We start from the raw sequence: 15,445 nt of genomic DNA on the forward strand, positions 1-15,445 counted from the left end.
TTTGGATCAACTCTCCAAACCCCTACTTGGGGGAGGGGGAAGCACCTTGAGGTGTTCCTACAAAACCAGCAAATGTTTATATGGAACTTTCCCCAGAAAGCTCCAAGGAAATTAAGCCACCATGAGCAAATGCTGATTTCCCCAGGGAAGTGTCCTTGTCCTTCTACAGAGAAATGGTCTCTAAACCTACATTGTTAGAATAGCCTATTTCCAGTGTTCAAATGTGACAGTCAAAAGAAATTAAGAAAAGCACAGTGCCGGAAGCTGCCTTTCTCAGTTCGGCGCTTGTAAACGGGAGCAATTTTCAAGCCATTTACTCCCGTCCAGATAGGAAGAGTCGCTATAATCTTAAAAGACTAAAGGGTACCCATTTCTGCTCCTTTCTCTTTTCCATCCTCCTTTCTCTGTCTCTTCATTCTCATCAGAGTTAAAAATAAAAACTCTGATAATTCCTTAAATCTCTCCCTCGGAGGGTGTGATTTCCTATCACGCGCTAGTCATCTCTCAGACCCCGCATAGGCGTCTAGGGATAAGGCTGTCATTCACAGAGGAGAGTAGAACTCCCTCTGCCTAGAGACTAATGGGTTCGATTTGATCTGTCTTTAGGATGCAAGACTCAATGGACTTCCCAGCACCACAGCGCAAAGTTAGAGAGTGACTGCATGTGTGCGTGCTTGGTGTAAATGTGTGTGTGTGTGTGTGTGTGTGTGTGTGTGTGTGTGTGTGTGTCCGCACGCGCGTGCGCATATGCGCGTGGTTGTGTGAGTGCGTCTGGCTGGGTTAGTAGGGTTGGCCGGGGCGGGCAGTAAATAAAGGGTGGGGCCAAGAGGGGAGGAGGGAAGGACCAAGAAAAGAAGCAAAAGCAGAGCCTGTATCCCAGTTAACCTGCTGGAGCTCATGCTGCTTGGTCTGAGCGCTGCACCAACTCACCCACTTCCCTCTCTCCTTGGGCGTCTTCTTCCCCGCTTCCTCTCCTTTCCTCACTGCACCCTGCACCCTCTACCCACTCCCCCACCCACCACTTCTGCATCTGACCAGAGGACGAATGAGGGAGACGTTCCAGCAAATCAAGGTAGCAACTTTCCTCAGCTGGTTTCTGGGCTCCAGGAGCGGGATCCTGCTGATTCTTGGAGGTGTGCAGTCCATGGAGGAGGAAGAGAGCAAGCAGTGATGGGCTAAGGACCGGTGCACTAAGCCCCAAGCAGCTCAGTCTCACAAACCCGCTCCTACCCTTCCCCACGCGGGTTCCCTGTATCTCACTCTTTTGAGAGCAGAGAGCGCGCGGCGTGCAGCCTGGGAGCATCCAAGGAGGATGAGGCTGGGACCCAGCCCAAGTTGGGTGTATTTCGCGGGCGTGAGGCCACGACTGTGTCTCGGCATGAATTAAGAAGCTTGGAAGATGGAGCGCGGCACAGTTCTCATCCAGCCCGGGCTCTGGACCAGGGACACCAGCTGGACACTCCTCTATTTCCTGTGCTACATCCTCCCGCAGACCGCCCCGCAAGTGCTCAGGATCGGTGAGTGAGCCCGCGGAAGTGCTCCACTCTGTGGGATCTAGGGGTCCTAATCGCTTCCCAGTGGCCGGCGAGGGCGCAGCGGGTCCGGGCAAGGCGGCGCGCGCTGGCACTGGTGCGGGGACGCCAGCTGGGGTGGTGGGGACCAGTGCGTACCCAAAGCTCCACAACAAAGTGGGAGTCGCGTCATTGCTTCCCTCCTGGCAGGTGCCAGGCTTTCCCGGAATGTATGGTTGGCGGGTTTTTCAATCTGAGATTCAAAATCCTGAGCAGAGTGCAGGAATCAAGGTTCAACTGGGCTGGCTCCGACTCTAGGCATCAGGTTGTCAGCACCTTTTTGATCACTTGAATTGGGCTAGTGGGGGTGGTGTGAAATCTCTCTTCCAGATGCCAAAGTGAGTGTCCATCAGTCTATTAGTCCTGATTACACTCAAGCACGTCAGAACCTTAAGAATAGAATCCTTGATCCACCAGCATCATGGGAATACAGCGGAGAACGTTAGCTCAGAGTCTCCAAGTTTTCATCTCTAAATTGGATTCTTGTGTATGGAGTTTGAGAGTGCAAGGAGCCAGAAAGATGGTCAATAAACACGAAAGTTTCCTTTCCCTACCCAATCTTACCCACCCCACCTGCCAGCCACTCAACAGCACCTAATTCCCAGACCAGATAACTTCCTGGAAAAGGTGAGGCTTAGATTTCCAAAGAGATTGAAAAGCGAGTACTGGAACACTAAAGACGGGATCCTGGGATGTCCCAAGTGAACAAACAGTCAGCAATACCACCAGGAGGGCCTTTGTGAACTCCAGTACCTGCATGCATAGCCCCCACTACCAAAATTAGGTCGGTAGAGGTCTGAACTTTGAGCACTGACAAACCCCTCAACTTTTCCCTTCAAGCTAATCTGGGTTCTCTCCTTCAATTCTCAGAGAACTTTCTTTGCTCTTGTTCTTGTTAGGGGTCGTCTCGGGGAGAGCCATAGGTGAAATGTGGACGGCCCACCATTCTAGCAGCTTCTCCCATTTCTCATTTAGCAAAAAGAAAAGAAAAAAAAAAACCCTGGCTTCTAACCCATACTCTTTCTAGGAATTAGAATTAGCATGACGGCAGCTTGCAGAGCGGTTCATGGCGAGGCTCCTAAATAGTCCATATCCTTCAGTGCTACAGTAGCATTGATCTTCAACTATTGAACCCTTAGAAAAAAACCAGAGGGAAATGCTTGTTTATTTCCTCTTGTCACTGAGTGTGACGACCACCCACCCATCCCCCACAAAATAAACTTGCTGTGTGAAGGATGTTTTCTTTAGGCACATGAAGTTCAGTTTTTGAGGAAAGGAGAAAATCCAAATGCAAACTTTACACGTTTCTTTAGACTGTGGAGGAAAATATGCATTTATTTGTTTCTTGAGAGCCTATAGTGATAGATCTCCATTTTTAAAAGAATCGTGATTGATTGTAACTAAAGCAATCCTTGCACAAGATATAGTCAAGGTTGGATTTTTGGATGCAATCAACTGTGCTTAGTTTAGTAAAACAATAAAGAGAAAAATACACAGTAATGAAAATGTGTAAGATTTTCCAGTAATTATTAATCAGTGTTTTGCTTTTGTGCTGTGCATTTTTTAAATGACCACCCTGTGTTAGAAATTGCTTTGCTGAGTCCTAAACAACCACAATCGACCATTTGAAAGTTGTTTTCAAAATAAAAACAACCAATATCATTCCATGACCTTATGATGCATGCCTCAAAATAATCAAATTTCTTTCCGTTAAATGCGAGATAGAACGCATGAAGCAGCATTGCATGTATTGGTGTTTATATGCAACACACATGTTTCCCTTTGGCAACCGTGTGTGATCTATTGTTGACCTGAACATTAATACTCTGTATGTAAGGACCCACACAATGCTTTTAAGTGAAAAATTCAGCTCTATGGAAAGTATCTTTATTGCAGAGGAAGCTTGACTTTTACAGTTACTTTCTGTCAGTCAAGTCCAGTGTTGAAGTTAAAATATCAAAGGAGCAGGGAGCTAGACAGAACCTTTGTTTTGAGGAGAAATAAAATTGTGTTTGTTTTCTTCTCGTGTTCTCACTTTAACAACTGCCAAGCTCTCAGTCAAGCAACAATTGGGAACTCTTGATTTTCAACATGCATATCTGTTCAACAACTTGAACTATGTTCCAGTAACGTTCAGAACAAACACTACCCACTTACACTGGCCTTTGTACGTAGAAGGTAGGCAAACCTTGGTTTGTAGCTTTGCCAGAATACCTGCTTAAACTTCAGCTGCTGAGAAAAGTGTAAATTTAGGATAAAACACATACACACACATGTTAGAAGTTGCTGAAATGAATGCATGCCAGACTCTTGCATGTATGTACTGTGACTATGATCTCATGTAAGACTGAAAAACTCCAAAGGGATCCCATAAAGTGTGGTACCCTAAATATCACCATTGCGTTGAAGTTTCCCAGCATCTTCCAGAGGAGAAACATAAAGTAACTGGGAAGCCTGTGTATTTGCTGGAGTAAATTCAGCCTTTTTGTGTATGCCAGTGTATAGCAGGATGCAGTTGGCCGTCATACACATCTAGTTGACCTGTGAGCCTCACCATTGTAGGCCCCCTCTAAATAATCCTAACGTAGTGCACTGCCATTAGTGGGGAAGCATCTTGTGTGTGTAAACATAAGGAAGAAGTGTCATTTATACTAAGAACAGAAATATTTATTTACTAATACGTTTAATCCATCATTTCAGCACACAGTCAAAAACATGTTGGGAAAGCACATGATAAAGGGTCACCAAATTTCCTGAAACATGACCTGGTGGAATGAGTATAGGCTTGGACGCTACCACCATCTCTTGCTGGGTGTGTGTGTGTGTGTGTGTCAGTGAGAGTTAGCCAGTCTCAGCAGGGCTTTATAATTGTATTTGAGAAATCAAATTAAAACTAATGGGAGACTCCAAATCCCATTAATAAAATTAATAGAAACCGAACATGAAATGGAATATGAAAGGTCGTTAAGGAGTAGATGGGAGTCAGTTGTGCTACTGCTGTTGTTTGTTTTCAACTATTCTTATTATTGACATTTTCTTTATAATCATAGATTTAAAATTTAATTTTCTCTGTTTTTCTGAAACACTTAGTACTTCCGAGTCTAAGCCCCACACCTGGAACTCTTGGTATTGCCATTGGATCTTCCTACTTTACACAAGATGGTAAAATACCAGGTTTGCAGCTTATAACAAGGAATTGCATTACAGTTCATGCCATGTAGTTAAACATCCTATATAAAGAAGTTGGCATATAATTATATAAATATATGGGAATCTATAGGTTGGCATATAATTCTTCAGGTTCCTGCATTATGTTTAAGAGATTATGTTATGTGGATTGCTTATGTTCCCCAAAGCACCATTTTGACAAGAACTTAACACGACTACCCTCAGGTTTCAGCTTGGATTTGTGTTGTCTGTGCCTTTGCTTCAGTGAAGTTGTGAATAAATACCAGAAGTTTAAAATTATCCTTATTTGAAGGAGGCATTCAAATGATGGAGACAAACAAAAATATGTGTCTCTATTCTTTAAGCTCTTGATTCTCCTTTTGAGTTAATATTCTTTATTCAACACACATCCAGTGAATTGTTCTCTGTGATTACACTCAGAATTCCTGATGCAATAGATACAACAGTTAGCAAAAGGATGAACTCACATATCCCTGGAAGCCATAATTGTGATAATTTAAAAATTCTTACTATTTAGATTTTTATTGGACTCTTACTATTTTTGAATACTATTTTAGAGAATTTTAATTTATACACTGTCACTGATTTACTTTATTTTGTAGACAAGAAGAATCATATTAAGGACCACAAATGCATGGAGTGGATGTACTTATGTTGCTAACCCTGGAAAGGGAGGTTAGAGGAGACTGAGTCCTGTATTAAAAGATCCATTTGTCTTAGACAGATTCACACCCGGAGAAAGACTGGACTTGGGGAAGCATGTTGACCCTCACACTAAGTTGCAATCTGCAGATAGCTCTCTAAAGGGTTGTGAAGGTCTGTGCCATCTTAAACAACAATAGAGTTCACAACTGGGGACAACACACTCCCGACATCAGCAGATCATTTGCCTTATAATTTTTCTATGTATCATTTGCTTTTAAGGTCAATATTGATTTTGTAAGCCTGATGCTTATATCATATACCTCTCAACTTTGGTTTCTTTTCTGTAGTTTGTGATCTGGTTTTCATTGTGGAAAATTGTGATTTGGTGACTTTGACTGAATTATACTATTACATGTTAGAAATGTGGGTATAGGAAGCTATCTTTTCTGGCATTTATTTTTAAGCATCTTGCATTCAACTTTGGTGTACTGTGTATGGATCGGCATATGCTTTTACACATATGTGTAAATGGTGATGCAATCAGATATCAGAGAAGCAGACGATTCCTTTCAGTTGTTTGGAGATGACTGACAATAAATATGGCTATATTTGATGCTGTATATTGGATGCTGTATATTGGATGCTGTTAGCAGCAAGGAAGCAAGCTCCCTTTGGAAACCATTCATCAAATGTAATCAGGCTAGGGAGGAAAATGGACATTTATACCTAGAAAACATTGTTTTAGATTGCTGCATTGTGCATTGAAATAGTTCTGAAGGAGAGCAATGGAGATAGTGGTAGCATTCCCATAGACTTCCTCTATTTCCACTTGTTTAATTTTATATAATAAAAATAATGTTATCCATGTCCTGAAAATTTGTATATTATATTTGAATTAGAAGAGAGAGTGATGAAGAAATCCAAGTAGGGAGTCATGTATCTGACTGTCATTGTAACACTGACCTAGCATCAGAAGCTCAATTACAGACATGTGGGTTTGATTTGAAGGTGAATTGTGGTAAAGTGCATATGACATAGAACTCAATGAAGACATTCCTCACTTTCTCTGTTATGGGGTAGGACAGAAGGTCTGTGTTCTAGCATGTTCTCTTTCTTTGACCTAGTGTGTGAAATTACCCTTGCTTAAAAAAATCATAAAGTGAATTTGTATATCACAAATACGTTGAAATCTTTAGGGGAAAATCCTCACAAAACCCCTTTTCTTGTTCAAACCTGAATCAACCCCATTTTTACTGTCAGAAAATTCTTAATGTACCACAGGTTCAACTAAACTCATGAGCCAAGATGTGGTAGAAGAAAAAACACTGACCAAAGAAACATAAACAAAACACTGAAATTTCAACACGTTTAAAACTCACAGGGCCTAAGCCCTGCTAATCCTGCTGCCTTTTTGTGTGATTCATTTTTATAGAGATACTAAAGGAGGTTTAGAGACTAATGTTCATTGTGAGTTATGGCTAAGACAAATGTCTTGATTTTTAAATTATACTTGTACTTACTGGAGTAGGGTATGCACATACCATTCTGAGAATGTGGAGACCAGAGACCAACTTATATTTCTCCTTCCACCATATGGGTTCCTAAGATCAAACTCAGGCTATTTTTATTTCATAGAAATCTGATAATTGTTTTTAATTTGAAGAATGAAATATCGTTATAACTTACTATTTTCATTTAACAGTACAAAAATGAATGGATAAAAGTAAATTATTAAATATACGGAACAAATTCAAAACTAGTCCATGTTAAGGTAGAACATCCATTTTATTTAATGGCTCATTAAAACACAATCTATACAGGCTTATTATTTATACACATGGAGTTCCTAGCTCTGTCAACCAAGAAGGCTTGAAACAATGGCATCCCAGGAGCTCCCTATGAAACTAACACTCAGGACTCCTCCCAGCAGGGAATGGTAACTGGTGATGAAAGTCAACACACTGCCACTGAAATACTCTGTTAAAAGAACAGGAAAGCCAACTGGCTGGTCTCTGGTGTATCTGCACTGGTGTGGGAAACAGGAATAAGGAAATGGGGAAAAGTGACAAGTTTCCCAAGGGAAAGAGAAAAAAGAAGACAAGTGATGGGGCTCACTGTAGCCAATGGTAAAGACTTGATTGTATTTACACTCAATGTGGTATGGTACAAAAGGAAGCTTGATTGCCTGGTCTTCTTTCCCCGCACCAATCATGATAAAACAGCAAGTAAACTCCAGTAGAAGGTCTTCCTTCTAATAGATAATACTCATCAGGAGTGCCGGGGTTATAGAACATAGAACACAGTCAGGCTGCTGAGAAGCAAAGGACACACAGTGAGAAAACACACAAAGTTGCATTCGCCTGAGATCCCAGAGCAGAAAATGATGGGAAGTAAAATCTAATCTAAGTACAAAAAAAAAAAAAAAACACTTCTTAAAAATAATATATTGACTTTATCCCATGCTTTTTCGGTCACAGTCCAGCTGGCCTTGGTGAGCTCCCAGTAGATCAGCTCCACTGTCTCAGTGGGTGGGTGCACGCCTCGTGGTCCCGACTTCTTTGCTCATGTTCTCCCTCCTTCTGCTCCTCATTGGGACCTTGGGAGTTCAGTCCAGTGCTCATGTGTGGGTTTCTGTCTCTATCTCTATCCATCACCAGATGAAGGTTCTATGATGATATGCAAGATATTCGTCAGTATTGCTCTAGGATAGGGTCATTTCAGGTTCCCAATCCTCAGCTGCCCAAGGAACTAACTGGGAACCTCATGTTGGGCACTTGGGAGCCCCTCTAGGGTCAAATCTCTTGCTCACCCTAAAGTGGTTCCCTTAACTAAGAATTGTGGTTCCGTGCTCCCCTATCCACCTTTCCTTTATCCCAATTCTCCTGATTCCCCAAGTCCCCCCTCCTTCCCTTCTACCTTTTCTCTCTGAACATGGCAAACAATGAGGGCTGATGAGATACCAAGGACAATGGCACGGGGTTTTGATCCTACTTAATGTGCTGGCTTTGTGGAAGCCTAGCCAGTTTGGATGTTCACCTTCCTAGATATGGACGGAGGGGGGAGGACCTAGGACTTACCACAGGGCAGGGAACCCGGACTGCTCTGTGGACTGGAGAGGGAGGGGGAGAGGAGTGGGGGGAGGGGGAGAAGGGTGGGAGGAGGGGGAGAAGGGTGGGAGGAGGGGGAGGGAAATGGGAGGCTGGGAGGAGGTGGAAACTTGTTTTTTGTTTATGTTTTTTTTTCTTCTTTTCTTAATAAAAAAAAATTATAATCACAAAAAAAAATAATAATATATTGATAGATTGGTAGTGCCTCCTTAATTTTGACAAATATACTGTAGGAGTTTGTCATGTAAATGGCAGTAGACACTGAGTGATATGTATATATATATGAGCTATTTTCTCAGTGTCTCAGTGAATTAAAACCTATTAAGAAGTGAAATGCAACCAAAAAAAAAAAAAATATAAAGCCGGGCGATGGTGGCGCACGCCTTTAATCCCAGCACTCGGGAGGCAGAGACAGGCAGATCTCTGTGAGTTCGAGACCAGCCTGGTCTACAGAGTTAGTTCCAGGACAGGCTCCAAAGCCACAGAGAAACCCTGTCTCGAAAAACAACCAAAAAAAAAAAAAAAGAAGAAGTGAAATGCATTAAAAACTGAAAATCTCAAAACATATATAAGGGATTCTGCTTTTTCCTCCTATAAGATCTATAAGTAAATGTATTAAGAGAAATTGAAAAAAAAATATTGTGTCCTATATAGTGAGTTTTCCAAGAACTTCACTAAAACAAAGACAATAGCATTCAATGTGAACCACTAAGGAAATAAACTTTGTATAAAACTGCTCTAGACAGAAATGTCTATTTATCTTCCTTAGAAATCTGCAAGGATATTCTTGATATGGAAAATCAGACATTAACTGCTTCTACCCATTAACTTCTTGGCTTTCAACTATTATATAGTTTTTTATACATAATTAAATGTAATTTAACTATGAATATTGATTCAGGCATTGCAACATACTCTGTTAGAGACTTAAGTGCTGATGTCCTTGAATGGAAACTTACAGAAATCTGTTTGCAAGAATTCCTTTTTTAGCAAAATAGCTTAAATATGCCTTTAGAATCAATACTCAATTCCCAGAGCTGATAAAGGACTTCATAATTCATATTGGAAAAGGATGGTGAAAACATCAGGTCTTTTTTTTTTTAATGAAAACTCAATTGCAACTTTTAAGGTTCATTTTTCTTACTCTATTTTATTGTACTGGGTGTAATATGTGTAGATATATGCATAGATGTGTGTGTGTCTGTGTGTCTGTGTGTGTGTGTGTGGTGTCTGTGTTTGTGTATATGTGTGTATATACGTATGTGTGGTGTATGTATGTGTATGTGTGTGTATATATATATATATATGTGTGTGTATATATGTGTGTGTATGGTGTGTGTATGTATGTGGTGTGTGTGCATGTGTATGTGTGTATGTGTGTGTGTATGTGTATGTGTGTGCATGTGTGCATATATGTGTGCGTGTGTGCATGCCTCTATATGTGTGTTGTGTGTGTGTGTGTGTGTGTGTAGGCCAGAATCAACTATACTAGGTATTATTACTCAGGTGTCAGTCACCTGTTTTTTTGTTGTGTGTGTTTGGTTTTTGAAATGGTCTCTAGTTGAAAGTTGTCTATCCAGCAAGCAATGAAAATCCAACCTTCTCAGCCTCCCCAGGCTTGGAATGATAAGTATGGGATATCATACTTGGCAAGTGTGTGTGTGTGTGTGTGTGTGTGTGTGTGTGTGTACTGAATGCAGGCCTCCATACTATCTAGGAAGCATTTTTGAACTGAACTATCTACTGAGGCCTTTTTAAATTTCAAATTTCCAAATGATTGTATTACATATTTTGTCAGTCTTTAAACACAAGTTGCATTCTGATGGCCCTGCTATGCTTAGATTGCAAAAGGCGTGACCAATGGATCAGTCAGGAGAGGCATCTCTGAAATGTAAAGGCAGCATTTACCTTTTGAATCCTGGGCTGTGTGTTCTTTTTGTTCTTACAATAGATGTGAACCCTAAAGCTGCTTTTATGCAAGCTCGCTGCAGTGTCAGGACCACTCATAAACCATTGTAAGTGTTCAGTTGGAAAGAATGGTTAAGAAAATAATCATACAGACTTAAATGATGAAAAAATCCACTAAATATAATCTCTATAATGAAATTCGTTCATTAGAATAGAAAGCACACTCATAAAACAGAACAGAGTAGAGTATATGACTTCGTATTTGCTGGTATACTCATTGTTCTTTTTTAAATGATGCCTCTTACTTTTTGAGATTCTAACATAATTATATCACTTCCCTTCTTTTCCTCCTTCCAAACCCTCCCTTAAACCCCCTCACTCTTTCAAATTCACTCTCTCTTTTGTTACATTTATATGTATATCATGTATCTGTGTAAACATGCATAATCCTAAGTGTATAAGTGCAACCTGCTCAGTCTGTATTGTGTATATTTGGGGGACTGATTCCTTGGTAATTCCTGTTGGTGTGTTCTTCCCTGGAGAAGACCACTTCTGCTATTCTCAGTCCTTAGCTGCCTTTAGTTCTTTGTACTTACAGATAAGAACTTACAGTGAGTGCAGACAGAAGAAACCTGTTCATTTTGTCGAGGCTGTGGATTGGGGATAGTTCTTTCATTTTGATTCCTATCATTACTCTTGTTAAACTTAAACATGATTGGATAAAGCAGCCATTCTTCAGATTCTAGGTGACTGAAGCATGGTGAAAAGGGCACTGTGATAGAATTCTTCCAGCTTTAGGGATCTCTTGTTTGCTTTTGTCACAATATCTTTGAGTAAAGACACTCTCCTGTCCATCAGAATATAGGTGGTAGTGAACAGGTGCACCAGTGTACCAACTGATTTCGTCCAGATCGGCATTAGTGCCTCAGGAGTTCTCTAAGGGAGAAGCATCTCTCCAAGCCATCCATGAGTACATCTTCCCCCATTTTGATTCCCATTTTGGTGATGACATCTTGCTTCTCTTCCCACATTCCAGACTGGGCACCAGAGTATCTCACCTTAGAAGCACAGCTTGTGTTCCATCTCTCTCCATTCTTGACTACAATTTTCCAGTGGGAAGGAGAGGCAAGGAGCTGGATTTTCCTATGATCACATATTTACCTCAATTCTGGTGTGATGTGGAGCAAAGCTTCCAAAATTACATCAATGAAAGAAGTTTAAATTATAGCTGTCTGACATTTGAAAGAAAGAACCAAGGTGATTAGAACTACCATCTCTATCACTCTGTTTCTCTCTCTCTCCTTTCCCTTTATATATTTAAAAAACTGATAGAAATACTATGTAAGATATACACAATCATGTATATGATTATTTGCTGCACAATATTTACATTAATATGCAAACAAAAATGCAATGCATGCAACCAGTATCAGATGCATTAATTACATACATTATTACATTGTATAATGCTCTCTTTGCATTGCAAGACTTACATATATATTATATATGTACAAACATAAACACAGTTGGATTTATATTAATACTCAGTTGCATTTTCCCCTGTGCCTATAATATTCTACCTGGTTTTTAAAAAAGTATGAAACTGTAATTGTATTGAATAGTTGGGAGGAGGCGAAATAAGCTCCTTTGCTGTGACTAGTGCTGGGAGAAGAGCAAAGGAAAAAAGAGTGGCGAGACCTGGAGACATGGAAATGTTTGCCAACTCGGGGTCACTGTATCTCTTAAATTTCATCAGGCTGCATTTGCATTTGAAATTCTTGTGGCTATGAGAATATCTCTTGGGTCATATTGAACAGAGAAGACACGGTAGCATTTTGAATCCCACTGAGATAGAGTGAAGGGTTTTGCTACCTCCGTGGAATGTTTGTCATAAAAGGCACAAGACTAACTTATGAGGAAAACATTTTAAAGAAAAAAACTGTTTAATAGAAAACACAATAAAAATGACTTTAACCCACAAACCAATGAACACCTGATTTTCGATAAAGGAGCTAAAAGTATACAATGGAAAAATGAGAGCATCTTCAACAAATTGTGCTGGCAAAACTGGATGTCAATCTGTAGAAGAATGAAAATAGATCCATATCTTTCACCATGCACAAAACTCAAGTCCAAATGGATTAAAGACCTCATTATCAGTCCGAACACACTGAACCTGATAGAAGAGAAAGTGGGAATTACTCTACAACACATGGGCACAGGAGACCACTTCCTACGTATAACCCCAGCAGCACAAACATTAAGGGCCTCATTGAATAAATGGGACCTCCTGAGACTGAGAAGCTCTTTTAAAACAAATGACACTGTCAATAAAAATGTCTTAGATTATCATTTATTGCCATATATACTCTTATCCTCTTTTTGCTGTCACAAGTATTTAGGAAAGAGAAATAAGATACAGAATTTCTTTTGAATAGCTACAGAAATCATTTAAGACTTTTTAGAAACAAAATTTCTGTATAATATACAAACAAATTTATGCAAAACTTTTAAATACATTAAAAGTAACAATATTAATCAAGAGTCTCCAAAAATTTCGAAGTACCATTTTGTCCTTGGACAAGGAAACTGAGGCTGCCTACAGTGACTGAAATTCCAGCAGCCAAGCCTTAGTCTTAGCCACCTCCTTCCTGCAATTTTCTTAACAGCTTCATTTCCCTGATACAACTTAGTCTGGAAAGGGGAAAAGTTTACATGTAAATGAATGTAAAATAATTGGCAAACGCACTACACGAAAGTTTCAGAATCCAAAGATCATAACACCAATCAACATGTTTTTTTTTTTAAACCCGACAGTCCCTAAAATGTGAATTCAAAATGAGGTATAATGAAAGGGAATGTGGAAGGTGTCTTAAAGCGTCATCTAGTCAGGGATCACGAATCCAGAGACAAATCTAGGGACATGCTATCACTCACAGGAGATGTGAATGGAAGAGTTCCCATAGGACTGTGTTGACCTACACGGGTCTATGTTAGTTGCTTTTCTCAAAGCTGTGACAAAGCATTAGACGGATGCAGCTTAAGGAAGAATGGGCTTATTTGGGCTCAGTGTGAGGTCTAGTCCATCACAGTAGGAGAGACTTGGCAGCAGGAGCTTAAGGCTCTGCTCACCCTGCTCTCATCATCAAGAAGCAGAAAGGACTAAATTTTTCTGCTCAATTGGCTTTCTCCTCTTCATTTGTCTGATCTCCAACCCATTAATGTTGCCACCAACAGTTAGAGTGATCTTCTCACTCAAGTAAGCCAATATATGAAGAAACTTCCCTATAAGTCTGCCCAGACATTTATCTCCGAGAGTATTCTAGACTCAATCAAGTTGAAAAAACAATATTAACCATTACAGTACTTACATTTCTTGAATCTTATATTATATAGTCATTTCTGGCCAACTTGGCTTGTGGATAATTCAAAGCAAAGAGCTATCTTCATATTCAAAATAACATGGTGAAAACTAGCAGGTAAAAATGAATGGGATGCAGGATACCAGTTTAGAATGCTTACCTTCATGCCACAATTTTCTAACCTTAATTTTTATGTGTATATGTGTTTTGTCTGTATGTATATCACTAAACCATTTTTGTGCCTGGTGCCCCTAGAGGCCAGAAGAGTGTGTTGGATACCCAGGAACTGGAGTGGTAAGGGGTTGTGAGCTACCATGTGAGTATGAGAAATCAAACTCCAAACCTGGTCCTCTGGAAAAGTAGTCAATTACTTAGCTGCTGAATCATCTCCCCAGACTCTTGTCAAAGTATTTGTATTATTCTACTTTCATTGGGACAATTCAAGCAAGTGTTCTCAGCTGCACAGGCTAAGTGCATGTGTGCACAGACTAGTATGTCTAAAAAATATCATATATCACTCACTTCATAAAAAATTTCATGACTATGATGTCAGAAAGTAAGCCTGATGTGCAGTGTAAAACTCTGGTAATCTCATCTCTACCCTATAGCTGGCATGAGGAAGGCAGGGGAGGACCCCTGAATAATATGGTCCTTATGGAAGACCAAGAGTGTTGAACAGCTCCTGGAAAGCCTGCAAAAGCTTGCTGGCTACAGTGTTCTTGCAGTATGCACTGTCCTTTGTTTCGTATGAGGTGATCCTTCAAATAGACTTCAGGGTTTTTAGTAGCTTCTGACCTTTCCTCTTCCCTTCTGAGGCTGAGGGTTTAATTTATTTCTTCCCTCTCTCCATCCTTTTGTATTCACTTTTTCATTCTTGTATTTATAGCTACTCTTGTTCTAATAATATTTCAGAGGTTTGCAGAAGTCAGGCACACATGTTACAATCTGATAACATGCACTAACGATGCAAACACAAGTGTAAAACAAGATGAAAACAAGAATTTTTGTGAAAAAAATAAAGTAGCCAAAAAGGAACCAGAAAAATGTGTCTCGCTTTCAAGTAACTAAAGGAAGATGAGAAAAACAAGTAAAACTACAGAGCTGAGGGGGTTTTGTTGGTAGAAAAATTATGGAATTGTCAGGCTGAAAACTATAAGAGAAACTCAGCCTTTAGTCAAGATAAAGGAAGGCACGATACTGGATATAATAACCCGTGGTAAATTACTGGCTTGTGTCACACATTTGCTTTTTATGAAGTGCTAAACGCAACCTTACAGCAAGACACCAAATGACACTTCCCTAGGTAATCATTTCTCCAAGGAGTCAGCATACTTCCCTGGGGCCTGCAGGTGTGGCACACGGGTGGTCTGTACACCTAGCACGTAAGATGCCTAGGATTTGATTCCCAGGACTGAAGGGAGCGGCATTTCTCCAAAACATCTCACTGTGGATTTTCATGTGTCTTGGTTTGCTCTGATAACCCACCAGGAGAGGCAGACGATGGCAGGGCAGCACGCCCTTCAGGTGGTCAGCACAAAGACAAAGGAAGGGGATGGTGATGGAGTGAGCATCAGAAGGACACGGGTGAACATCAGAAGGTAACGATCCGTGCTTTCTGGGAGACCGAGAAAGCCAAATGAAGTACACTGGTGCTCAGATCACC

At 40.4% G+C, this 15,445-nt stretch overlaps 1 protein-coding gene across 7 annotated transcripts in view; it reads left to right on the top strand.

The window, feature by feature from the left end:
- Positions 1-799: 799 nt before the first annotated feature.
- Grik1 (glutamate ionotropic receptor kainate type subunit 1) overlaps positions 800-15,445 on the top strand; it is a 384,549-nt gene continuing 369,903 nt past the window's right edge. For all 7 annotated transcript variants that reach the window (XM_041678559.1, XM_041678562.1, XM_041678563.1 and 4 more), the window contains exon 1: positions 800-1,517. In XM_041678559.1, the coding sequence (XP_041534493.1) occupies positions 1,400-1,517 (118 nt within the window). In that variant the 5' untranslated portion in view covers positions 800-1,399. The remainder of the gene's footprint in view (positions 1,518-15,445) is intronic.

The sequence above is a fragment of the Microtus oregoni genome, unplaced genomic scaffold (assembly GCF_018167655.1).
Source record: "Microtus oregoni isolate MIOR12 unplaced genomic scaffold, Mior012 000030F_ref0000283, whole genome shotgun sequence".
Classification (NCBI taxonomy): Eukaryota; Metazoa; Chordata; class Mammalia; order Rodentia; family Cricetidae; genus Microtus; species Microtus oregoni.